General features: G+C 42.0%; 2 protein-coding genes across 2 annotated transcripts; both read left to right on the forward strand.

Annotated features, from left to right (window-relative positions):
* The first annotated feature begins 2,541 nt into the window (after window positions 1-2,541).
* On the forward strand, window positions 2,542-26,090 carry LOC109766119 (ADP-ribosylation factor GTPase-activating protein AGD2). The gene is made up of 20 exons (XM_020324889.4): window positions 2,542-2,760; window positions 7,350-7,426; window positions 8,638-8,738; window positions 9,045-9,115; window positions 10,516-10,578; window positions 10,791-10,835; window positions 11,013-11,078; window positions 11,152-11,199; window positions 11,288-11,383; window positions 11,463-11,504; window positions 11,616-11,831; window positions 12,242-12,373; window positions 18,324-18,533; window positions 18,720-18,806; window positions 19,812-20,063; window positions 20,872-20,993; window positions 22,298-22,388; window positions 23,702-24,117; window positions 25,153-25,257; window positions 25,756-26,090. Exons 1-20 carry the CDS (start codon window positions 2,584-2,586, stop codon window positions 25,757-25,759), a joined length of 2,421 nt encoding a protein of 806 aa, XP_020180478.1. The 5' UTR covers window positions 2,542-2,583; the 3' UTR covers window positions 25,760-26,090.
* LOC141025643 (uncharacterized) lies at window positions 13,330-15,065 on the forward strand. The gene is made up of 2 exons (XM_073501532.1): window positions 13,330-14,483; window positions 14,762-15,065. Exons 1-2 carry the CDS (start codon window positions 13,520-13,522, stop codon window positions 14,806-14,808), a joined length of 1,011 nt encoding a protein of 336 aa, XP_073357633.1. The 5' UTR covers window positions 13,330-13,519; the 3' UTR covers window positions 14,809-15,065.
* Window positions 26,091-26,565: the final 475 nt, after the last annotated feature.

Raw genomic sequence — 26,565 nt, forward strand, 5'->3', positions numbered from 1 at the left:
TGGTGAAAACAATTTAGGATTTGGATGCACAATTCAAGAGATAAAACGTTTCGAATAAACGAACCTAAAAAAAAAGAAAAACTGCCAGCTTGCAACAAATGACGCACATGTAGCGTCACCTATCGTCTGAAACTGTAGGAGCTTACCTTTGCAAGGGGTAACCTTAACCAATGATTTTGCATATCTGCGCCCGATATATCCGCGCGGGGGGGGGGGGGGGGGGGGGCATTCCCCGCGTTCAGCGAGTCGAGGCGTCCGACTCGCTGAAGCGTGTGAGCGTTTGGGCCAGCCCACCCGCGCGGGCAACACCAGCCTGTTTCTCTATTTTCTTTTTTTTCCTTTTTAATTTTGTTTATACTTTAAAATATTCTAAATATACATACTACAAAAAACAGTCTTCTTTTTTTGCGGAAAAACTTTCAATCTATTCATCTTCAATCATGGCAGTACAACGAACACCAGAAATAAAAATTACATCCAGATCCGTAGACCACCTAGCGACGATTACAAAAAACACTCTTCAAAAACACATTTGAAAAAATGTTGAATAAGTATTAAAAAGTGTCGAAAAAGAATTTGAAAAATGTTGAACAAGAATTTGAAAAATGTTGAATAAGTATTTAAAAAGTTGAACAAGTATTTGCAAAATGTTGAATAGGTATTAAAAAATGTTGAAAAAGTATTTAAAAATGTTGAATAAGAATTTGAAAAAATTTGAACGAGTATTTGAAAAAATAAATAAGTATTAAAATGTCGAACAAGTATTTAAAAAATGTTGAATAGGTATTAAAAATGTTGAACGAGTATATGAAATGTTGAACAAGTATTTGAAAATTTTGAATAAGTATTAAAAATGTTGATCAAGTACTTTTTTTGAATAACTATGAAAATGTTGAACAAGTTTAAAAAAATGTTGAAATAGCATTCGGACAATGCTGAACATGTATACAAAAATGTTGATCACTTGTTATAAAAAATGTTTTTGATATGTACGAAAATGTAGAGTGGAAACGAAAACAAACATAAGAAGAAACAAATGAAAAACAAAAAATGGAGAAGCAAAAAAGAAAATGAAACAAAAAATGGAGAAGAGAAAAGAAAACAAAAGAAAAAATAGAGAAGAACAAAGGAAAAACAACAAAACCAGTGAAAACCGGGTAAAAAAGGAAGAAAACCAATAAAAAAGCAATGAAAACAGAAAAAACAGAAAAAAGAAAAAAACAATAGAAAAGCAGGTCGGTTCGCCTAAAGAAGGCGGCACCCAACTAGGGAATCACGAAACAATTTTGAACTGAGTGGTTACTAGCGCTCATCGGCAACCGATAGACCATGATTCAGTCCCTCAAAGCCCTCATTTCTTATTCCTTCCCCTTTTTTGAAGTATCTGCATGTTGTATGGGCCGGCCAGATACTGTTCCCGCTCTACGCGAGAGAATTCATCGGGCTCGCTTAATGCGACAAATAGCGAAATCACTAATTGAGGAGTACTCCTTGCAAAGATCCTCGCACCTCCCTAGGTTGTGACAAGTGACGCGCTGCATGTGCGCCGCTTGTCGCAACCTGTGAGTTTTATTTTTTTTCATAGATTCGTTTATTTAAAACGCTTTTATCGCTTAAACCGTGCGTTCAAATCTTGAACCGTTTTCACCGTTGGATTTCTCGCGTCGAGATCTTCAAAACTAGATCCCATGTTGATAGATTTTGACGAATATTTTTCTCGCAAAAGAAACCGGACGAAAAAACCGAACCGGGAGCATGGTTTTTTCCCTTTCTGAAAGAGGCACGGTCGTGCCTCTCGCGAAAGGACAACCGTGTCTCTCGTGCGAGCAAAACCGTGCCTCTTGCGGAAGGAAAAAAGGAAAACACATTTTTTTTGTTTCCGAGCACAACCATGCCTCTTGCGTGAGCAAAATCATGCCTCTCGCGGAAGGAAAAAATACAGAAAACACGTTTTTTCCGTTCTCGAGAGGCACGACCATGGCTCTCTTGAAAGCATAACCGTGCTTCTCGCGGAAGGTAAAAAAAGAAAACATATTTTTTTCGTTTCCGTCTCGCGAAAACACAAACGTGCCTCTCACGGAAGCAAAACCGTATCTCTCGCAGAAGAAAAAAAACAGAAAACGTTTTTTTCCCGTTTCCGAGAGGCATGGCCATGTCTCTCGCGAAAGGAAAAAGAACGCGTATTTTCGCGTGAAAACTTTTTTTTGAACTTTTTTGTCAAAAGCTAAGAAAGACAGGTAGAAAACCAAAAAATCAAAAAAACCAGTTTAAACACCGAAAAAGCATGCGGAAAATAAAAAAAATCCGGAGAGAGCGCCCATAGCGCGTCACGTGGCGGTGGCTGAGAGTGTGTCAAGTAGTTGCTCCCGACAAATAATCGCCGCGATAATATCCTTCGCAGGTCCCGATGGCTCGGCGAGCATTCTAATCTGACGCACTACCAACAAATTCGGCCCAGCCCACTAACCAACCCGAAAGCCCATCAACCGTCTGAATCAGTTGCTAGTTAGGCCCAAAAATCAGCCGAACGCATGCAACCCGGTGGCGACGGACGGATCCCTGAGTGACCTCCTTCACCGACCCATGAAAGAGAACAGCTCCACGCGACAGAGAGACAGCAACTGCCCGACCGCACTCCTCTTCCACCTCCCGCCCACGCCCAGATCTCCCGGAGCTTCCAGAGAGCAGCCTCGCCCCCACTCGAGGTCAGACATGGCGGCCTTCACCAAGCTCGAGGACTCCCCCATGTTCCGCAAGCAGGTGCTTCCCTTATCTCCCTGCCCGCGAGGCGTACACGATCATCGGGGTCCCTCCGGGTTAGCAGTTTTGGGATCCCGTGGATTGAAGAGATCTCTGGTTTGTTCTGCGTTTTGCTTGGCGTGCTTAGTGGACTCGCATCAGGCGCGTGGTGGGTTTTGAGCTGTATTTAGGGTTTTGATGGTTGTAATGACAGAGCTGGGGCGGATTTGGGGATTCGGCACCATTTTGTGTCGCGAGATCTCGACTTGATCGTATGCTTTCCTGGTTGTTGGTCGGTTTTGATTGGAAATGCGAGAGCTCTTTGAGTGGTTGGAGCTTTTCTCGATAAAATTCCGTGTTGGATTGGATTGGGCGAATCGAGTAGGTTGGTGCTGATTTGGCCGCATGAGTGGCTCACATTGTGTCTGCTAACCGGGTAGGTCTCTGCATTTCTGTTACCTTTTGGCTTTTGTGGTGCCGGATAGTGATTAGTTGGAGGGCTGACGGCTGAGGCTTTTCCGGTTGCAGTGGCGCCTTCTTGTGTTTAGATCAATTTTGCTGCTTGCCGCACACTTGGAACACAATGGTTAGATCATGCAAGGACGAACCTGCCACTTGTGGATTCAGTGAATTGGGAAGCTTGCTGGCCAAATTCTGAATCCGGCCATTCAGTCCGTGAAATTTGCTAGTTTTGTTGCCACCTTTTTAATTACAATGATCTATTTCACCTTTTAAATTATGTTATTTACTGTTAGTGCTAAATAAATAAATAAATTATTTGAGCATATCCAAAATATAGCACTGTTACTGTTTTATAAAGAGTAAATGTTATTCTGTTGCTTAAAAGTTACATTGGAAATGTTGATAAAATGTGCACTATATAACTACTACTATTTGATAAACAAAAAGCCACTGCACCTAAAGGCATAAAAACTAGATGATACCCCGCGTGGTGCTGCGGAAATATCAGTAAGCAATTTGGCGTGGATATAGGATTTTTTTTTCTCAAAAATGAATAGATAAGCATCGTGCAAATACAAATACATATTTCCAGTCAAGATAATCTTGGGTTATACCCCGCAAAAGAAAAAAGTTAATCATGTGCTATACAGAACCAAACTGAATATATAGTTTCTTATGAAAGAGCAACAATCCTTATTGTGCGACGAAACAATGTAATTAATTAAATTGCAAGAAAAGGACTACTACAGCTAAGGATAGTTTTTTTGGTGAAAATGCTTGAGCAAGTTTGCAATATTGATGGTCACTTCTGGCCTGGTCTAAAAAATGTTGCCAAATATAACATAAGAGTTGTTTACCTAAAAAGGGAAGAGATAGAGTTGTTAGTCTTCTGAACTAAATCATGAAACAACAGAAAATTGGCAAACTTAAGTGAATAGCAAACAACTTGAAAATTAAATAAATCAGTTTGATACATAAATCATGAAAGAACACAAAATTGGCAAACTTAAGTGAATAGCAAACAACTTGAAAATTAAATAAATCAGTTTGATACATAAATCATGTTAAAGCAGAATTAGGGTTTAGAGTGTCATATCACCAAAAAGGCAAAAATAAAATACATACAGTTTATGAGACCTCAATATGATAATGAGCAATCTAAGGAAGAGGGGTTTGAGGAAAGGCTTAAGAACTGGCATACCAGAAAGTGGAACTGGAGTACACTGTATATTGAACAAAAAGGTAGAGATGTCCCCTTGATCTGAAACAACGATTCAAATAAATGAATGGTCAGAATGCTTCATTTCTATCCTACCAATATGTGGGAAAGACATAATATCGGGAAGCCTCATGCATGAAGAGCTACAGAAACTACATAAGAAAATAATGTAAAGGTCAGAAGAACATACACCTTCATCTTGCACCATGACTTATAGTACAAAATATTTCAAATTGTTTTTGCCTTTGTAAAATAAAAAAAGGTTACGAAAAGTCAGTATTTATGAGAACAAATCATGAAAAACCACATCTTCAGCTTCAACATGGGATTATGTCAGAGTTGCACTGGCACATTCTACTTTACATCCGCTTTCAATGATCAAGGCAATTCAGTAAGAAAGTTCGGAAAATACTATGACTGTGAACTGCCTTTTGTGGGTTCAAACACAATATCCAATAAACATCAATTCTCCTGTTGTAGTCAAATACCAGGAAAACATATGAGAAACTGACAATATAAGTAATATTCTGAACACTACTGAACTTCTATACACAAAATTTGTTGACCAAAAAATACATTCAATGTAGAGGTTGTGGATGACATCATTCTCTGAGTGCTACTGTCAGTAGCATTTTCTTAGAAGGACACGGTACAACCATTTGCATAACAAAACTCGGATGCAGTATCTAATCTCTATTATCTCTGTCAAGAAACCATAAATATTCGATTGCTGGCAGCACGACCTCATTAATCTGCACAAAGATTCAGTTTGAGGTAAAACAAAAGGGTACCAATTGCACGTGCATAGTTAAAGAATACGAAAGAAGAATAAAGGTTAAGATTAGTAATCGATCTAAGAGAACACGGTAGAATTAAAACAAAAACTGCATTTTTTTAGACGAATTGACATGTTTGTACAGATTACCTGACGGGCGTTGACTGTTCATATGGGGACCTATAGATGAATCGGCTTTTGTGGATACATGACCTGACGAAGATATATCCACTCAACCTGACAGAGTCATCGATATGGCGGATGTGATCGCCGGGGCTGGGGGTAGGAGGACTGCTAGTGCCTGTGAAGATGGATGAAGGTGTGTCTATCATCAGCAGGCCTCACCATCAATCAACTAATCCACCCGTGTGAGACGGCCATGCCTACTCGTGTGTGTGCCATCGGCAGTAGAGTAAGACATGGTCTCGTCACGCATCTGCGCAAGGGTAGGCGTCGGACGGCATGGGAAGGAACATGTCGTCTGCCCATACAGCGCCATCCCACGCCAGACTAAAGCCACGGCCCGAGCAATCCTATTCCTCCATCAGCCGAGTCCTCACCATGAAGAAAATCAAATTGAAAATAGAAAGAAAAACAATACGGCAAGAACTCATTAGGGAATCATGTGGGTAGGAAGCGGGAGCACCATTGAAACTTACCTATCTAAGAACTCCGGGGGGCTGTCCAGCCAAGCGCAAAGACGTATCCATTGGCTACCAGGCGAGCGAGCGGCTGGCCTGTGGCTGTTGTCGACCGCTGCTACCACTGATTGGTGCGGATGGGGTGGTTGCGCTGCGAAGCACCCGCCGGCTAGAGTACATAACGACATGGAGAGATGAAGATAAAGGGATCGAGAGAGGAGCGGAATGCGGCTGTTAGTGGATTTTTATTGTTTGGGAGTCGGGAGTAACCGTGCTCCATGGAAGAGAAAAAACAGTAGGCTTGCTCGTCAGTTACGGAAGGCGAAAGCGATAGCTTCCGTGACCAGGCGATGATACACGAGAAAGAAAGGAATATATTGCATCACATGATTTGTGATTGGTTGATACCTGATGATGGCATGCTGAGTTGGACCATTTGCATGTTAAGAGAATACCTTGTAGTGGGGAGCAACTTCTTAAGAATGGTAGATACCACTGTAAGACAATAATGCGTAACTCACTTTACTTTTGCAACAATACAAAGCACAGTCGTCTTATAATATAGTGTAGGCTGTTTTGGTGTCATTTAATCGTTTAAAACCACAAAAAATCGCTTGGTGCTCATTACAGTTCAGTTTGTGTAGACAGTATTTGGTCCCTGTTATGGCCTGGGCCCCATTATGACCCCGTACTTTCAGTATAATAGATTAGTCCTGTTACACATAAAATTGGGTCATCAGTGGCGCACATTGACGTGGTGGGACAAATAGACATTGACATGGCTGCTAACTCATACAGGGATTAGCTGCCTGCCCACACGAAATTACCATCTGTTCACGTCAACCCAGTTCGTTCCAGGGGCTCCACAATGAGCCTTGGGGTAAAGGAGGGAAAAATGTGCACTGTGCCCTTGCGGGGACATTGGTGCTCTGTGAATTTTTGTAACCAAGGTTTTTGAGTCGCGACTTGGCGAGTCGCCGCGAGCCCTGCGGCTCAGCGTATAGTCGACGAAAGTCGCTGTATAGTCGCCATAAGTCGCTGTATAGTCGCGAGTCGCCCTGATTTTTGGAAAACGACTTGGCGATTAGTCGGCGACTATACAGCGACTCAAAAACCATGTTTGTAACACATTGTTGGACCAGCATGACCAATTGAAAATTTGACATATTGAACTGACATATAGGCTTCATCTGTAAATGAGAAGGCCCTCGGTTGCAGTTCTTCGGATTTTATATGTATTCCGTGACTAACCTTACTCAAGATTGAATTCTGTTGTAATTTAGCAATGAAAGAAATCCAAAGATTATTCTCTAAATGGCTGTTATGCGGGCATAATGATTATTTCACAGAAATAGTAGTGATCTTGACACATGACTGTTTGGACACTGGTCTCAGTATTTCCCTTTAACTTCTCTCTCTTTTTTGGCCAACAGACCTTTCTTTCCAGTTTAAAGTGTAATTGAACTTATACATGCATTTAAGTTGTTTCTGACTTATTTCATTTGATCCATAGGTCAATTCTTTGGAACAAATTACCGATGAACTGAAACAGCGGTGTTCAAACCTTCATAAAGGATGCAAAAAATTCATGTACATTTCTCTCCTAACTCCTGTTCCTTAGCTGTAAACATTTGTTGTGGAAACGTAAAGCAACTTGGCAGCACGCGCAGCGTTGCGGATGCTATAGATACATAGTACTGTATGGGTTTCTTATATAGTACTCCCTCTGTAAACAAATATAAGAGTGTTTAAATCACTATTTTAGTGATCTAAACACTCTTGTATTTCTTTACGGAGGGAGTATTATTTATTTCATGTAATACATTAATTCTTTTCACTACCTAAGTTTATTTGAAGGCAAGTAAATATTAAGTTTCTGTGGCCTTAGATTAGATGTGGTACTGATTTGTGTTGTGTAATAATAGAGAAACTATGGAACTAACTACTCCCAGTAAAAGCAACCACAAAATGAGTTACTTAGTTCAAGGTTGAAGCCATGCCACCTGGCCATCCTCTGCACGATATTAATCCTAATGTTAACCAAGGTTCACATAACAAACCATGCTATGTACGTGGATCAAGGCCCTACGGCCAGCATACACAATCAACGCAGGGATTCTGTTAGGAAAGAAGAAAATAAAAATAGGAAAGTGATACATTCAGTTAGGAATATAAAGATAGAGAGGTGCTTTGTTAGGAAATTAGAGACAGAGTTAGAGGTTCATGGATCAAACTAGTCTTCTTATATATAAAGGACTAGCAAGTAACCTTTTGAGACTATTTCATTGCATGCCCCAAAAGGTTACACACTAGTCCTTTTATATATATGATGATGGCTGACTAGATCCTTAAGACTCAAACTTATCTCCTAAGAAAGCTTATAGGTATGTATCTGTAAATTTCTAATTGAAGTTAATCTCTTTTCTAACCCTATAATATCCTATCTGTAGTTAATTCTTAAACCAGTCCTTGCGTCCATAACATATGAACCCTCCTTAGGGCATACAACCTCACTGGAATGCTAAAGCTAGTTGTAAGCGTTTTTACATGAAAGCAAATTATTAACTTGGTCCTGTATTATTGTGTTATGGTCCAATATTAATTTGGATCTCTATAGCATATATTCTATGGATGCCTGTGCATGATAATTTTACATTCTCCTTTCCTTGCTGCTTCTAGCTATTTTTACTATTATATTGCATGCAACTATGCCATTTTGTAACTTTGAGGATTAAAAGAATAATAAACCTTATGGTTGATGTTCAAGCTTGTTATAGTTTGGCTAATATCCTTAGTTTCAGGGGATCTCTTGATGAAGGATACGCAGGAGATCTTTTATTTGCTGACGCCCTAGAAGCTTTTGGTGCTGGTCGAGATGACCCTGTTAGTGTTGCCATTGGAGGTTATTTCACAAAAATATCTGATGTTTCGTTTGCTTAATTTTGTCCTGGTTTCTCATCTATACTTACTGAAGCCATTATCCTTCTCAATTGAATATCTTGTGCCCCTTTATTTTTTGTTAAATCTTGGTTCTTCATATGCCCACATTTGCTTAATAGACCACAGTTCTTTGCAACAGTTGACATGATTTGCACCATGCCATCTCACTGGAACTAGATTATGCAAGTTTCTTCAGTAAAATACGATTCCATGTAACCGTTTAGATTTGGGAGAAACCTGAACTTCCAAATTCCTTATTATGTTGCAGGGCCTGTAATGTCCAAGTTCACTACTGCTTTTAGGGAGCTTGGAACGTACAAGGAGCTCCTTCGTTCCCAGGTACTACCTATCATGTATCATTGGCCTCTACCTTTCTTGGTAGTTTACTTCACCCGTGAGAATAATTTAGTACTCCCTCTGTAAACTAATATAAGACGTTTTGAGTTTTGAGTTTGAAGAACAGGCCTGGCGCAGTAGTGAAGTACTCCCCACTTGTGCCAAGAGGTCCTGGGTTCGACGCAGCCTCTCTGCATTGCACTGTGCAGGGGCAAGGCTTGCCTCGTATAATCCTTCCCCAGACCCCACCTTGTGTGGGAGCTTCTAGCACTGGGTCTGTCCTTTTAAGTTTTGAGGTTGCACGCCTTGAATTTATCCCTTGCGAGTAATGGCATGAGCTGTACCATTTCAATTTATAGCATTTGCATCAGCAGTACCTGTGCTTTCATTCTTCTATTTTCAGATTCTAACCTGCAGTTTGGAACTACGGCAATTTGACAACTGTAGCTTCAATATTTAGGCTGTAGCGTACTGAGTATATTTTACCACCTACAAATTGGATTAGTGGTAAGTTTCAGTACATGTGGAGCAGATTGAAACTAGAGGTGGTCAAATGTTACACTTTTAACATAAAGGTGTGAATTCGCAAAACCATAAAAATGCAATTATGAGCCATGCATACCCCAATTTGAGAAGGCTTGTACATCCTTATATTGCAAGAAACAGAACTGATAGGAAGGAAATGCCAAAGTAGTCTTTGAATCAGATCTCTTGTTCATTATGTTTTGAATGTCAAGTGTCATACTCCAGTCTAGGGTCTGTGTATTCCTTGAGTCTTGTAATAGATGCCCTTTGGGCCTTATATCGATACAACAAATCTCTGCTCTTCCAGTCAGAAGGTTCTCCATTATTTTCCGAAATGCAGAAATTATCTTATTGGATATGAACAAATTAACCAATGAGTAAATTTCAGAGCACCCCTGGTTGTATGGTTGTAATTGCAGGTCAGACTTGCTGAACCTAACAGCTAAACGGTGAAGTTTGACCAAAAAATCATTCAGACACATTTGTTATCAACTATATACTTTAAACTAGTGTATGTATAAGTTCTAAGGAATCCTTTAGGAATGACAATTATACATCAGTGCAAGTGCTCTGTTGTCTCTACTAGGCCACTAGGGACTTTACGCAGCTGGAAAGAACTGTTAAGAATGGAAAACATTTTGATATACTTAGCTTGACTACACCGGCATATATCCATAACCTGAATCATGTGTTGAAAGAGGATATTTATGTGTTATGTAATGAGGTCTCCATTTGGGATCACAGAATCTGTATGTACGGATTCCTGGAAAGCTGGCACATTTCATTTGGTTATGGTGTATGGCGTTCTGTTCCTTTTTCCTAGTAAAATATCATTACAAGTGACTGTAACATTCTAATCAGTCTGTCCCTTCAAACAGGTCGAGCATATGCTTAGTGAACGTTTGACGCAATTCATTAACGAGGATCTGCATGATGCAAAGGTGAACCCCCCCCACACACACACGTCTTAATAAGTTTTATGCTTGTTGGGCCCAAACTTAATTAAGTAAACTGAAATGGTCTGGAAATTAATTTCACACTTATAATTGATGTTCTCTTAACTACACTTGGCCTACTGTCTTGATTTCGATGTGGACAATTTTTAACACATTGGTTAGTTACTATTTGCGCTAACATTTGGCCCAATATATAGGATTGTCGACAGCGTTTGGATAGGGCTACAATGGGCTATGATCAGGTAATGTCTTGACTTCTACTATGTCATTATCTATTTTTGTTGTTTATTTCTTCATGTTGGCCTGTGGTGCACCATGAATAAATGAATGATTTGACCTTTTTCTGAATACCGTGTGGTTTTAATATTTTGTTTTTATACATATGGCCTACTAATTCCTATTGCTACCTTGCTTCTCAGGCCCGTGAAAAATTTGTGTCAGTGCGGAAAGGGACTAGAGCAGAAGTAGTGACAGGACTTGAGGAGGTAAACTGTGACAGCTTTTTCGTAATGGATGTAATTCAGTGTGCACGCCACCTTCCTAATCCCGTCTTTACAGGATCTACACAACGGCAAGTCAGCTTTCGAGAGATGCCGCTTTAACTTAGTATGTATCACCATTTTTTCTCCATATAGCATTGTTATGTATATTATGTAACCATGCCAATGATTCTCCTGCAATGTAAGGAATTCAGGTTCATGCCCTTGCAAACATTGAAGCAAAGAAGAAGTATGAGTTCTTGGAATCAATAAGCGCGGTGATGGATGCCCATCTAAGATATTTTAAGCAGGCATGGATACTCTCTACAGTTTAAGCTATCTTTGTTATATTGTTGGTTGAAACCTTTTTGATTTTTTTCTTTGTTCTAGGGATTTGAGCTACTGAGCCAAATGGAACCGTTCATTCACCAGGTTTAATAATCGCTCCTTTGGCATATTGGTTTTGACCGATAATTATGATAACCAGGAGTGCCTTGTCCTTAACTTATCGATGAATCTGCTAACTGCAATGTCTTAATGCAGGTTCTAACATATGCACAGCAATCAAAAGAAATGGCTATGAACGAGCAAGATAAACTCGCAAAGAGAATTCAAGAGTTCAGAACTCAAGAAGAAATTTCAAACTTGAGAATGGCTAGTAATGTAAACACATCTACGAGTGGTGATGGCATCCATGTTGTTGGTCTTCAATCCTATAAAAAGATTGAAGCCTTGATGCAGTCAACTGCCAATGGCCAGGTAGTTAATTATCCATTGTTGAGTAAAAAAAAAACAACAAACAACAACAACAAAGCCTTTAGTCCCAAACAAGTTGTGGTAGGCCCATTGTTGAGTAAAGAATCATATAGTAGGCTAAAATACTAGAAATTATATGGATGCTGCATTGATTCCCCACATAATGGTTTGGAGAGAACATGTAGCCCAGAGATAATACACATGTCTAAGTGCCGATGAACTTTTGTTTCTACTGGTGCTTGATTTGTTTAGGCACCTGTTCCCCACATAATGACTGTTTGGCTCAAAATCTAGTACTCCACTCTTCTATTATTCTCTTATTATAATTAAATCAGCTACATGTTCATTATATTTTTAATTCGTAATTATTTTCTGAAGTCTGTTGCTTTTCCTGAATATTTTTCTTTTACCAGGTTGAAATAATTAAACAAGGTTATCTCTTTAAGCGTTCGGAAAATTTACGAGGAGAATGGAAGAGGAGGTATTTTGTTCTCGACAGCCATGGGACTCTGTACTACTATGGGAACAAGGGAAATAAACAATCGGTATGGTTAGCAATTTGATCATGGCTTGTTGGTCTATTTAAAACTTGGCACACTAAGTATCCTGAGCTCTCACCTTTTGCTTGCGTGAGTTGGTAAACTTATGTTTTGTAGAAATATATGTTTTGTGTTATTCATAGTTATAATTGATTTTTCGTTGTCATTCATCTATATTTGTAATAAATATTATGTTTTCTACTCCCTCCGTTTCTAAATATAAGCCCTTTTAGAGATTTCAATATGGACTACATACGGATGTATATAGACATATTTTAGAGTGTAGATTCACTCATTTTGCTCCGTATGTAGTCCATATTGTTAGAGTTATAATATAAGTCATGTATACCCCTTTGTATTTATCCCGTAGTATAAGGGGTTTCCTGCATATGTACCACACCTGTACATGTATATATATCGGCCTATGGCCTCATGGGAATACAAGTTGCTTATTCCTAACATGGTATTAGAGCTCTAGGGTTTCTTTTTTGCACGTCGCAACTCGTGCTCGATCCCGTCGTGATGGCTGCCCTGCTCCGATCCGGCCAAAGCATCCTCGCCCGAAGGCCTCCTCGTCACGCGCAGTCCAGCAGCCGGCCTCGGTCTCCCGCCTCGATCCCGCTCGTCTCGGCGACCCGCTCCCGCCGTCGCCAGGTGCCAGGCCTCGCGGTTGCTTCCGCCTCGCCGATCCCGCTCTCAGGCGCCGTCGCCAGGTGCCAGCACCCGCCGCGCCGATCCCGCTCTCAGGCGCCGCTCCCGCCTGCCCGCTCCTGCCGTCCGCCAGCCTCCGCGGTTGCTCCCGCCGCTCCAGCTCTCCGGCGCCGCCTTCGCCCGCCCGCTCCCGCCAGGACTCGCGGTCCTCCGCCCGTCTGCTCCCGCCTAGCCGGCTCCGATCGAGATCCCCTGCCGCTCGGCTTCTGCTGATTTTGATCTTATTCCTAAAAAAAAAGTCTGCTGCATCGGGCTATGTCGCTGTCCCTCGCTGTCCGGTGATCTTCGACGGTACTAACTACACCGAGTTTGCTGGCTTCATGCGCATTCACATGCGTGGCATCCGTCTCTGGGGTGTTCTTTCTGGCGAGGTCTGCTGTCCGCCACGTCCGGTTCCTCCGGTGGCCCCTACTCCGCCGACTCCACTGGTTCTTCCTCCGGATGCTAATCAGGCCGCCAAGGATGCGGCTAAGGTTGCTGATGAGGCTGCTGATCGTGCCTATGATGAGAGGGCTCTGGCTTATGAGGAGGCTCTTCAGACGTATCATGGTGCTTTGTCTGTTTACACCCAGTGGCTTGATGATGATGCTCGTGCTGCCGCTGTTCTCACTGCTAGTGTTCTGCCTCAGTTTGCTTCTGAGTTTCTGGGTCTTCCTACTGTCTTCCAGATGTGGACCTGTCTTCGTCAGCGCTATGAGCCCTCTGGTGATGCCTTATACCTGTCTGTGGTTCGTCAGGAGCATGCTCTTCAGCAGGGTGACTCTACTGTTGAATGACTTTTATGCACAGAGTTCTGCTATCTGGCGCCAGCTTGATTCTCTCCGCAGTGCTGGTTGTCGTACTTGCCCCTGCTGCCAGGCTGTCCAGGCCGATTTGGAGTTTCATCGCGTCTACGAGTTCCTGTCTCGGCTCCGTAAGGAGTTTGAGCCCCGGCGTGCTCAGTTGCTTGCTCGTGGCCGTATTTCTCTCATGGCGGCGCTTTCGGAGATTCGTGCTGAGGAGACTCGCCTACGCGGTGCTGGTTTGCTGGAGGTTCCCTCGGTGCTCGCTACTCGGGTTTCTTCCACTCCACCTGCTGCACCGCCCCATTCTCGCTCGAGTGCTCCGCCGCTCTTGCCCACTCCTTCTGGAGGCTCAGGTCGGCCCCGTTCACATTGTGACTACTGCAACAATGATGGTCATATTGAGTCCCAGTGCTACACAAAGCGGAAACACCTGCGCAAGGCGCGATCATCCTCCTCAGGGACTTCGTCATCTCCCTCGCCAGCATCAGCCATTGCTTTGACCGAGCAGGATATTCTGAGACTTAAGCGTCTGCTCGTGGCTTCAGGTTCTTCCTCGACGGGTACTGCTGGTTCTGTGACTGATGCTTCCCGCACTGAGCACCCGCCCTCTACACAGTCAGGTACATCCCCATGGGTTCTGGATTCTGGAGCTTCTTTTCATATGTCTTCTCATTCTTCCGCTTTGTCTTCTCTTCGCTCGCTGGATTCTCCTGTTCATGTCTTCACTGCTGATGGTACTCCACTTTCTGTTGCTAGTAGAGGCCATCTTTCTACTCCTTCTTATTCTGTTCCTGATGTTGCTCATGTTCCTCGACTTACCATGAATCTGTTTTCTGCCGGTCAACTTACTGATTCTGGTTGTCGTGTCATCCTTGATGTTGACTCTTGTTCTGTTCAGGATCGTCGCACGCACACTCTGGTTGGGGCTGGCCCTCGCCGCCGTGATTCTCAGGGTCTTTGGGAGTTGGACTGGCTTCATGTTCCTTCCGCTGCCACCACCATCGCCAGTTCCTCCGCTGTTGTCGCTTCTGTTACTGGTTCCTTCAAGCAGTGGCATCATCGACTTGGTCATCTGTGTGGTTCTCGATTATCGTCTTTAGTTCGTCGAGGTCTTCTGGGGTCTGTCTCAGGAGATGTCTCTTTAGAGTGTCAGGGTTGTCGTCTTGGCAAGCAGATTCAGCTACCATATTCTCATAGTGAGTCAGTGTCTCAGCGTCCTTTCGATTTAGTCCATTCTGATGTATGGGGTCCGGCTCCTTTCCCTTCGAAAGGTGGTCATAAATACTATATTATTTTCATCGATGATTTTTCTCGTTACACATGGCTTTATTTCATGACTTCACGTAGTGAGGTGTTGTCTATTTATAAGCGTTTTGCTGCCATGGTTCATACTCAGTTCTCTTCACCCATTGGTGTTTTTCGTGCTGACTCCGCTGGTGAGTATATCTCTAAGATGTTGCGTGGTGTCCTTGCTGAGCAGGGTACTCTTGCCCAGTTCTCTTGTCCTGGTGCTCATGCTCAGAATGGTGTGTCTGAGCGCAAGCATCGTCACCTTCTTGAGACGGCTCGTGCTATGATGATCGCCGCCTCTCTTCCGCCTCATTTTTGGGCCGAGGCTATCTCCACTTCTGTCTATCTCATCAACCTTCAGCCATCTGCTGCTTTGCAGGGTGGTGTTCCTTTTGAGCGTCTGTTTGATCGCTCTCCCGATTATTCGATGCTTCGCTTGTTTGGTTGTGTTTGCTATGTTCTTCTTGCCCCTCGCGAACGCACCAAACTGACCGCTCAGTCTGTCGAGTGTGTCTTCTTAGGCTACAGTGATGAGCATAAGGGCTATCGTTGTTGGGATCCTGTCGGTCGTCGGATGCGTATCTCTCGAGATGTGACTTTTGATGAGTCTCGTCCTTTTTACCCACGCCCATCTTCCTCGGTCTTTTCCGTGGAGGATATCTCTTTTCTCACTTTTCCTGACTCCCCTATCACTCCCGTTGCGCCTGTGCCTATTCGTCCCACTCCCTCTGCTTCTCCACCCCTTGTCGATTCACCGCCACCATCTTCCCCGGTCTCCTCACCTAGCATGTCACCGGATTCTACACCTTCATCTCCGGTGACTTCTTCGTCGCCTCCCCCTGATTCTACCTTGGCGATTCCTCCTTCTCTTGTTCCATCTCTTCCTCAGCATTACACTCGTCGTTCACGGCCTGTGGATGCTTCCTTGGATGAGTCGTCCTCTTCCTCTCAGCCTACTTATGGCTTGCGTTCTCGTCCTCGTCCGCCTATTGATCGCTTTGGATTTCCCACCGCTGGTGCTGCTGTTCTTGAGCCGACTTCTTACCGTCAGGCTGTTGTTCATCCTGAATGGCAGTTTGCGATGGCAGAGGAGATTGCTGCTCTTGAACGCACTGGTACCTGGGATCTTGTTTCTCTTCCTCCCGGAGTCCGTCCCATCACTTGTAAGTGGGTCTACAAGGTTAAGACTCGCTCCGATGGTTCTCTTGAGCGTCACAAAGCTCGTCTCGTGGCTCGTGGTTTTCAGCAGGAGCATGGTTGTGATTATGACGAGACTTTTGCTCCTGTGGCCCATATGACCACTATTCGTACACTTCTTGCCGTTGCCTCTGCACGCCACTGGTCTATATCTCAGCTTGATGTTAAGAATGCCTTTCTTAATGGTGAGCTGCGTGAGGAGGTGTACATGCAGCCACCACCTGAGTATTCTGTTCCTGATGGCATGGTGTGTCGTCTTCGTCGCTCTCTCTATGGCCTTAAGCAAGCCCCTCGCGCCTGGTTTGAGCGTTTTGCTTCTGTGGTCACTACTGCTGGTTTTTCAGCAAGTGTTCATGATCCCGCATTGTTTATTCACCTTTCTCCTCGTGGCCGGACTCTTCTTCTTCTCTATGTTGATGATATGGTCATCACTGGGGATGACCCCGAGTATATTGCCTTTGTAAAGGCCCGTCTTAGTGAGCAGTTTCTTATGTCTGATCTTGGACCTCTTCGCTATTTTCTTGGGATTGAAGTCTCTTCTACCTCTGATGGCTTTTTTATATCCCAGGAAAAGTATATCCAGGATCTTCTTGCTCGTGCTGCTCTTTCTGATGAGCGCACTGTTGAGACTCCTATGGAGCTCAATGTTCACCTTCGTGCTACTGATGGTGATCCTCTCCCTGACCCGACGCGTTATCGTCATCTCGTTGGCAGTCTTGTCTATCTAGCTGTCACTCGTCCGGACATCTCTTATCCGGTTCATATTCTGAGTCAGTTTGTTTCTGCTCCCACATCGGTTCATTATAGTCATCTCCTTCGTGTTCTCCGATATCTTCGGGGCACGATCTCTCACCGTCTCTTTTTTCCTAGCTCCAGTTCTTTACAGCTTCAGGCCTATGCGGATGCTACGTGGGCTAGTGATCCTTCTGATCGCCGTTCGCTTTCTGCTTACTGTGTTTTTCTTGGCGGTTCTCTTATTGCCTGGAAGACGAAGAAACAGATTGCAGTTTCCCGTTCGAGTGCTGAGGCTGAGTTGCGAGCTATGGCTCTTTTGACGGCAGAGGTGACTTGGTTACGGTGGTTACTTCAGGACTTTGGTGTTTCTGTCACTACACCGACTATGCTCTTATCTGACAGTACAGGTGCTATTAGCATTGCGCGCGATCCTGTGAAGCATGAGCTCACCAAGCATATTGGTGTTGATGCTTTCTATGTGCGCGCTGCTGTGCAGGATCAGGTCGTTGCTCTTCAGTATGTGCCTTCCGAGTTACAGTTGGCGGATTTCCTGACGAAGGCCCAGACTAGAGCACAACATGGCTTTTATCTCTCCAAACTCAGTGTTGTTCCTCCACCATGAGTTTGAGGGGGGGTGTTAGAGTTATAATATAAGTCATGTATACCCCTTTGTATTTATCCCGTAGTATAAGGGGTTTCCTGCATATGTACCACACCTGTACATGTATATATATCGGCCTATGGCCTCATGGGAATACAAGTTGCTTATTCCTAACACATATTGGAATCTCTAAAAAGGCTTATATTTAGGAACGGAGGGAGTAGTATCTAATCCTTGATCATGGTTTTCATCCTCTTACTTACTTGCCATTTTCCTCTTTCAATTAGAATATGATCTATTTGTTTATGTTTGGTGATTAATCATTCTCTGTGTGGAAGGTATTAGACTGATGCATATTTTTCCCATCAAGTGAATTAATTTTAAAAATGAGTTACAGTGGGGATCTTTCCCACTGTCTTTTGCTAAAAAATGTGGATTAATTTTCTAAGGGCTATGTCACTACAGTGCAATTTGTGCTCTACAAAATTTCTGCGCAATTGATGATTATAATGGGGATATGATAGATTGTTTATGTGCGGTATTTGAGAAGTTATGCCATAAATGTGTTATATAATTCACCCTAAGCAGTTGTTATTTGTTATTTATTGTATACTTACCTTGTTTTGTTCTTTGGAAGCAAGGAGTGGCATCACAGCAAACTGCTGAACCGACTGGTGTATTTAGTCGCTTCAGATTCTTAAATCAAAAAGCTTCATCCCAGGGGGATGATTCTCTTTCATGTCGTACAATTAATCTCAGAACTTCAACAATTAAGATGGATGCTGAAGAAAATGATTTAAGATTTTGCTTCAGAGTAATCACTCCCATGAAGGCATATACTTTACAGGTAATTGTAACTGTTACCCCTTAAACGTTGAACGTTCTGTATATAGCACAAATTTTACCGTTTGAAGAAAAACAGTGTTTTGAAATGTCAGAAGAAAATCACATTGTTATGAACTTATGATATTCTTTTTTTGAACAGTGGTGCCATATGTTTCTTGAGATCCAATTTTCACTTTGTTGATGGCAGGCGGAGACAGAGGCTGACCAAAAGGACTGGATCGAAAAAATAACAGGAGTTATTGCATCACTGCTGAATTCACCATTCCCGCATCAGGTTTGCTCCGGTCTTCTCTTTTGTTGCATTCTACAGAAACACTTGGCTAGCTGTATCAAAATCTATCTAAAAAACCCCGCTTAACTGTTTGGTATCAAACTTCAGATATCTTATTGCAGCATCTGCTTTCATAATCATGTTATACATTACTAGTGCTTGTCCGCCTTAAGATTGGCTCCATTTTAGTGCAATTGCATGCATGCGAAAAACAGTTCCTCTTCAAGAGAGTAAATTACATAAAACCACCACATGTGGGGCAACCTTCAAACATAACCGCCACTTTTGGGAAAAATTTGCTAAGAGCACTACTTCTGGGACAGGAAGTGAAAAGTAACACTGAAGATCGGTTCAATGGTTTCGACAGCAAATCTGGCATGCTGGGCCTGCATGTAAGAGCTGACGTGGCTTAGCTTACGAAGACGCTATGTTGAGGTGGATGTGGGGCCAACTTGTTAGCTCTCATCTTCTTCCCAGCCTCTTCTCCATCCTGCTTCTGAGCCTCTGCCCTCTCCTCCTGAGTGAGCGCCATCATCACTGGTGTTCTGGCCATGCTGAGCCACTCCACGTAACACAGGAGCTCCACCACGAAACCAAGAGGAAGCGACGTCAGCCAAATTTGAAGCCCCGCCGCCGTCTCCATCGTTGGAATTTGCCTTCTCGTTCCAAATTCCGACCGTGGCATCCACACCATGATCTCCTTCTCTGGTGTGTATTAGGAATATTCACATATATAATCTCTCTCCTTCACGCTCCGCCGTCGCTACCCTCGACCAATTTAATGATTCCACAGTTGTAGCCTGCTCCTGTGCATGACTGGCATCACATCGACTCCTGGTCCCATTTTAGCCATCTGTGGGGTTCCCGTGCATGGCTGGCATCGCACCGCTCCTGGTCCCAAAAGTGGTGGTTATGTTTGAAGGCTGTCCTAAGTGTAGTAGTTTTACGTAGTTCACTATTTTCAAGTTAGTACTATACTAATTTTATCCTGATTTCATCTCATTTCAGCCGCCATACGGGAATCTAGCAGCAGAAAGACATGGTTCTGCAAGTTCCCTGGATTCTGCTGCATCTCTTGAAGAGAGCAAAAGTTCAGAGGCACACAGTGATGCAATAAACCATCTCAGGAATATCCCTGGAAACGACAGTTGTGCAGAATGTCGTTCTCCAGATCCTGACTGGGCATCTCTAAACTTGGGTATTCTTATTTGCATCGAGTGCTCAGGGGCTCATAGGAATCTTGGAGTCCATATTTCAAAGGTGCAATATCCAGTTCTTTATTTTTAGCACGTTTACTTTTTCTGGCACCTTATTTACGTTACGACTTAATCAGTATATATTGGGTTGGCTCTGTCATCCCCAAAAAGATTGTACTTGAAATGATTGGAGTTATTAACTTGGTGTCAGCGCTAGTGTAAAGCTGTAAAATAGCAGCGTAATACTGTCCACTGCCACTGACCACTATTGAACATGGTTGATAAAACTCAGTGTGAACTATGGGCTGCCTTTTGTTGCAATGCTAGTACTTGGTATCCTGTCAAAGTATCTTTATGAACTGAAGGATCTAGATTCTTTTGGTTCACCAGAACATAAAGCGATGATCTGTCCTTTTTTCCTCGATTGATCTGTCTTCTCGATCGATCATTACCTTCCTGTAGTTGCAGTCCGATTCTGAATTCTGAAACTGCTGGTACTGGACGTAATAATGAATTGTACTTGCCACTTAGGCCAACTCTGACCTAGGAATATGTTTTCATACCATGTATATTATATAAATATAATATTACTATATAAATATTATAGATATTAGCATATGATTCTATATACTTGGTCAAACTTAATGTAGTTTGACTTGGGAAAAAACTAGAACTTGAAGTAATTTGGAACGGAGGGAGTATTTGTTAATGAGTATAAGATCTTCAGAACTATGCGAATATGCCAATGTTTGCTGTATATGATATTTTGCGGGCTTGTGATATATAGGGTTTTAACAGTCTTTTGATTTAGAGATTATACCATATCAAGGTCAATATTTCAACAGTGCAGCTGATGTTCTTATTTGATGTAGGTTCGATCCTTGAGATTGGATGTGAAAATATGGGAGCCAGTAATTATTGATTTGTTTCGTGCACTCGGAAATGATTACAATAATTCCATTTGGGAAGCTTTGCTTCCGAAAGAAGGTCAAGGGTATGTTCAAGAAATATACGTATCGTGTTAACTAGTTCTTCTACTCAAGTTTTAAGCATTTCTCGTCCTAGCTACATCCCTCTTCTAAACATCGATAAGCTGTGGCAGATGACTGTTATACCAGCTGACAAATTTGGGCTAAACAGATCATGTGTACCTGTACAGATTGTTTGTACTTCTACATGTACCGTTTACAATTATTTGAGCTTTCTGGAAGTCTGGAACTCGTTTATACTTAGGATTGAATTTCCAATGAATTTTCAGTGTGCACTGAAATTCACTATGTGACAGGGTGCTCAATGCATTAGCTAGGTTACCCTGATATGTTGGGGAGTCGCGGTGTCAGCATCCTGATACGTATCCAGTACTGATTCGCCCTGATATGTATGGAGAAGTATTGGAATAATTCTTTTCGAGAACATAGTTATAGGAATAGTTTTCTTTTGACAAAGGGAAAATATTTTTCATACTCCGTCAATACTCTGCTACACACACTGATACGCCATCTCCCTCATTGGGTGAGCGAAAAGCCATTGATTGGATGGATCAGTTGTGTTGCTATTGATTGAGGCCAACAATGGGGCATTGTTCCAGAGGTGTTGGTGCTTTACCAAGCAGGCGCGGTGTGGCCACCAACCAGATCTGGGTGTGTCTGTGTGTGGAGGAGGGATGGGATGGAGATAGTGGAAGCTTGTGAAGGTGCTTTCTACTTTGTAAATGCTAATAATACTTATTTACTAGGGCAATGATATTACTCAGGGTCCTCATCTATGGGTTCGAGTCTAGTCTTATGGGCTTTATTATTCTTATTATCTTCTACTTCCTCGTAAACTAGTATAGGACGTTTTCTAAAACATCCTACATTAGTTTACAGAGGGAGTACCAAGTAATCTTTCAATTTGATACTGCATTGAACATATATTTATACTCTTATAAAGATCGGAGTTGGTGGCGGTCCATTCACCCTCAGAGACTACATTATGTCGCCTAGAAATTAATTGCCACAATTATCATACATTATATATAGTACACAGATGTATCACGGTTGATATTTTGTATGTATATTTTGAGATATTTTTCATTTGCTAAAGATTAGGTACTACGACGACACAACCGTTTAAACAATTCATGCAGGAAAAATAAACCTTTTTTACAGTAAAACAGTAGGGCAACCCCTATGTATATTTTTATAAATAAAGGGAGAAATATTAGTTTCAGGCGTGCATGAAGGGGCAAACTTTGCTCTTGTCTCCTGTCCTTTGTCAACATTGACTTACTGTGTAATATTATTTACATTCATGCAGAATGGATGAGTCAAATAGCACTATCCTGTTCATGGAAAAGCCTAAACCTACTGATGCTTTCTCAATAAAGGAAAGGTTCATACAATCAAAGGTAAGCTCTTCTGTGCTGTCTGTGCGACTAAGCCTAGTAGCATGTTCTCAGTAGCTAATATATGACCGGTTGGGCATGTGCTGATTGAAATTTCCAAAAGGCAATCTTTCTGTGTTTATGAGCATTGCACTAGTGGTTATTCTGCTGTAGTGTCGGTTATTTTAGTTTGTAAAACTTCTGGGCTTTAGTGAGACAATCAAGAGGGGGAGGCGTTTTGGCTCCCGGGTGCATTTGCACCCGGATGAACAGTTTGCCGAAAAAACAATTTAAATGTTTTCAAAAAATTCTGAAAAAAATTATAGACGATCATGTTGGTGTAGCAAACATGGTTGACAAATTTCATGCGAAACGGAGCAGCGGTGTTTCGTCGGTGAAAAATACAAATTTTGGGTGACATTTTGGGGTGACATTTGGTCTTTGATTTGTTTTTTTTGCGCAGGCCAAAATGCTTAACTTTTTTGTCTCAAAATTTACAGGTAGCATTTGTATGTGACAAAGATCACAAAAAATGTTTTGTCTCAATTTTTTTGACATTTGAAAAAATAAAAAATGGCCCCGGGTGCAAATGCACCCGGGAGCCAAATTGAATTTCCGGACAATCATCCAGTATATTGTTAGAGGAGCTTAGCAGCCTGATGTGGTAGCATAAGATTTCTGGAACTAGTATCCACAAAATATCATATTCAGATCAATCGTGTTCTTAAGTTTGACATCCAGTGTTTGCAGAATGTAGTTAGCAAAATTTGTACAGACCATGGGGATCCTTGTATGATGTAAGTATCCTTTGGGTATACCTACCTTACAGGCGAAGGCAAAGTTCAGTTAGTAACCTGACTCCTGGTACCTCAGTTACCTAGCATTCGGGCAAAAGAACGCCAAATTTAAATTCCAGTTCGTTAGTACACTCGAACGCAACCCCCCCCCCCCCCCCCCACCCCCCCCATCGAATCTGGGTGACCCTCTTACCTTTTGGACGCTGGTTTTCCCTGCTTGGGTAGTAGACAACCAAATTAATCTTATGGCTGTTTGACTATAATCTTTGAGTTGAAATCGACAAGTTACATCATAGTGAATGTAATGGCTGACTAGAAACTTCAAGCTTTCATGGTGAGTCTGTATCCAATGAAGTAATGCTGGCTGCCACACTCTCATCTCCCTGCAGATACTTTGGACTTTTGGGGATTAATAATATTTTGCTTCATGTATGAATTATAATATTGACTATAGTGTTGTTCCTCCAGCAGTTTTCACTATTCTGCTGATCAACTTCTGTACGTTATTCCATAATTCATTCTCATAAATGTTCTGTGCAGTACGTGGACAAACTTCTTATTGCCAAAGACACCAATCAAATTACCATTGGTATACTGGAAGCTATAAGGACAAATGATGTGAGAGCAGTGTATCACATTCTTGTGTTGGCTGATGCAAGCCCTAACATGACATATGATGAGTTGAACAACGATGTTAACCATGTTCTACCAGTAACAGACAGGAAATTATTTGACCCAGCCTCTTGTGAGAAAATAGAGGATTCTGGGAAACCAGAAGGTTGTCTGCAAGGCTGCTCCTTATTGCACTTGGCATGTCAACATGGTCATCCTGTACTAGTTGAGCTTCTGCTACTTTTGGGCGCGGATATTAATAAGCAGGATTTCCATGGACGGACACCATTGCACCATTGTGTCCAAAAGAGTAATGATGCCCTTACCAAGCATCTACTGAAGAGGTAAGGTTTGAATTCCTGCTGCATAGTCGTCTGTTAATTGTATTCCAATATATTCAGTGCTTGGAGATATAATGCTTGCTCATGCCAAGAGCTCCCTGTTTCCACTTAAGTACAGAATGTTTCAGAAGTACACTGATTTCTTTACAAGAAGACTACTTGTCTCTCTCAAACAAGATTGGTTGGCTTTTTCATTTCATTCACCGTAATAACTAGACATTGAGAAATTTAGACACAGATATGTTACTTCTTTTGGGGATTTTGAGAATGTATTTGCTAGATTTTATCATTTTAACTACATATTTAAAACAAATGTGACTGGTGTCTTGTAAGATACTTGGAATCATTGAAGTTTCTATCATCCCGTGTTGAGGTTCACCGATCACACCGATCACTGTAAAAAGCAACCATGAAAGTTTTTTGTCATTTTAGTCGAAAGACTTCATATGCCATCTTCAGTCAACAATATGGTCAATCACACCGATATAGTGGCCACCATAGCGCTGTGTCTCCAGTAGATCAGGTGACAGTGAGTGTGTATAGTGGTTTCATTTGCTTCTTGTGTGGTTTTAATTGGTGTCTGTTCCAGATCACATATGATAAATTTCAACAGACCAGTACAAATTGTGGAAGCAGTATGCAGAACACATTCTATTTTTCTTCTTATTACTATGATGTTATGTGAACATCCTCTCATTTTCCTTTGGAGAACATGAAAACAATAAATTATGAGTCCATTTTTGTGTCAGTAGTTTTATTTTAAGGACCCGAATATCCAGCGAACGCCAGATTTTTAGGCATGGCAAATCGAACTTTTTCATGGCAAATTATGTTCGTCGAGGATGGCAAGTTTAGTTGGCGAGCATGGCAAATCCGTCTCAGTTTATTTTTTGCTAGAAAATTGCCATGCTTGCGAACTAAATCTGCCGTCCTCGCGCAAATATAAAGTGCCATGAAAAACGTTTGATTGCCATGCCTGAAAATCTGACGTCAGATTTCTAGCATTTCCGTATTTTAATTGGGTCCCCTTCTTCACAGGGGTGCAAGAACAACAATTAAAGATGGTGGGGGCCTGACTGCTTTGGAGAGAAGAATGGAGCTTGGAGCAATAACAGATGAAGAATTGTTCATATTATTTGTGAGGTATGACCGACAGTAGGGTTCAAAAGCCACTTCTTACACAAGTACTCACGCCATTTGGGTATTTTACTGTTTCCAGAACTTCAAACTGAACTCCTCAAGTTTTTATATTTTGATGATCCCTAGGAAGTAAAAAGTACATATATTTAGGGAAAGATGGGGATCAAACATCGGCAATTAAACGCGGAACCGACATTTCTCTATATGAAATTAATCTGAGCGGGTTCTCCATGTTCAGCAAAAAACCATCAATTGATTTTAGTCCCCTAGTTTGCTCATAATTATTACTCCATTAACTGAACAAGTGAAAAGAGTATTTGTTTAACAAAAGCGTCCTCTATGGGGCATAAGGTTGATGGCATTCAACTTCCATGGGCTCAATGATCTGCTATTTTCCTACATCAACTGAACCTGTTTGAATATATTGTTTACATCAGTAATTGAGTCACTGTGATCAACTTGGTTGGAAAACATGTGGATTTGAATAAGTTACGTGTGCAGGTGATTGCTGAACAATACTAGGTTGTACCGCTGTAGCCTTAGCAAGCAAAGCTCGTCTGTATCTGAAGGCGTCGTGCCACCTGTTTTAGCTTCTTTCTACACTTGTACATCGGAAGACAAGACAAACTTACTGGAGATTACTGTATCTGACCTTTGCACTGCGTCGATCATTTGTATTACAACTATAGGCTAGTGGTCTAGCATACATGCATTATTACATTTATTTATTCGTATACGATGATTACTCGAGTTTGTATGATTCCCCTGTTGTGAAGCATATCATACTATACTATATATACATTTGGGCAATTGTAAGCCCGTTTAACCTTGCGGCATCGTGCTGATTTCCAATTGTATTTGGTATTCCGAATCTTAGTGATCAGTTGTTCGCCACTGTTCTTAATGGCACCACAAGGTTAAAAAGTTGCACTAGCTTAAATTCATAGTTCTCCCTCTCCGTAATGATCTCGCCTAAACAGTGTTTAGGCCTAGGCGTTCTGCTGTCGCCTCACACCACAAGTTAGCTGTACAAAAACCACTAAGAAGATTCTTCAAACCAAGTATCATTTGTACATATTTTTGCATCAATTTATATATTTTTTTCCAGAAGAACTTCCAATCTATTCATCTTCAATCATGGCAGTACAACGAACACCAGAATTTTTTTTTACATCCAGCCGTAGACAACCTAGCGACGACTACAAGCACCGAAGCGAGCCAAAGGCTTGCCGCCGTCATCGCCCCTCCATCGCCGGAGCCGGGCACAACTTGTTGTCGTAGACAATCGTGAAGTCGTCATGCTAAGGCCCC

This window comes from Aegilops tauschii, chromosome 6, assembly GCF_002575655.3.
Source record: "Aegilops tauschii subsp. strangulata cultivar AL8/78 chromosome 6, Aet v6.0, whole genome shotgun sequence".
NCBI classification, from domain to species: domain Eukaryota; kingdom Viridiplantae; phylum Streptophyta; class Magnoliopsida; order Poales; family Poaceae; genus Aegilops; species Aegilops tauschii.

Bases quoted from the DNA above. Each gene is read 5' to 3' on its own strand.
- LOC109766119 (XM_020324889.4), top strand. From the start codon at position 2,584: ATGAAAGAGAACAGCTCCACGCGACAGAGAGACAGCAACTGCCCGACC. The intron at 11,384-11,462 runs GCATGGATACTC...TCTTTGTTCTAG, and splicing joins ATCTAAGATATTTTAAGCAG to GGATTTGAGCTACTGAGCCA. The intron at 22,389-23,701 runs GTAAGCTCTTCT...TGTTCTGTGCAG, and splicing joins AAAGGTTCATACAATCAAAG to TACGTGGACAAACTTCTTAT.
- LOC141025643 (XM_073501532.1), top strand. From the start codon at position 13,520: ATGCTAATCAGGCCGCCAAGGATGCGGCTAAGGTTGCTGATGAGGCTG. The intron at 14,484-14,761 runs GTACATCCCCAT...TGTTCTGTTCAG, and splicing joins CCCGCCCTCTACACAGTCAG to GATCGTCGCACGCACACTCT.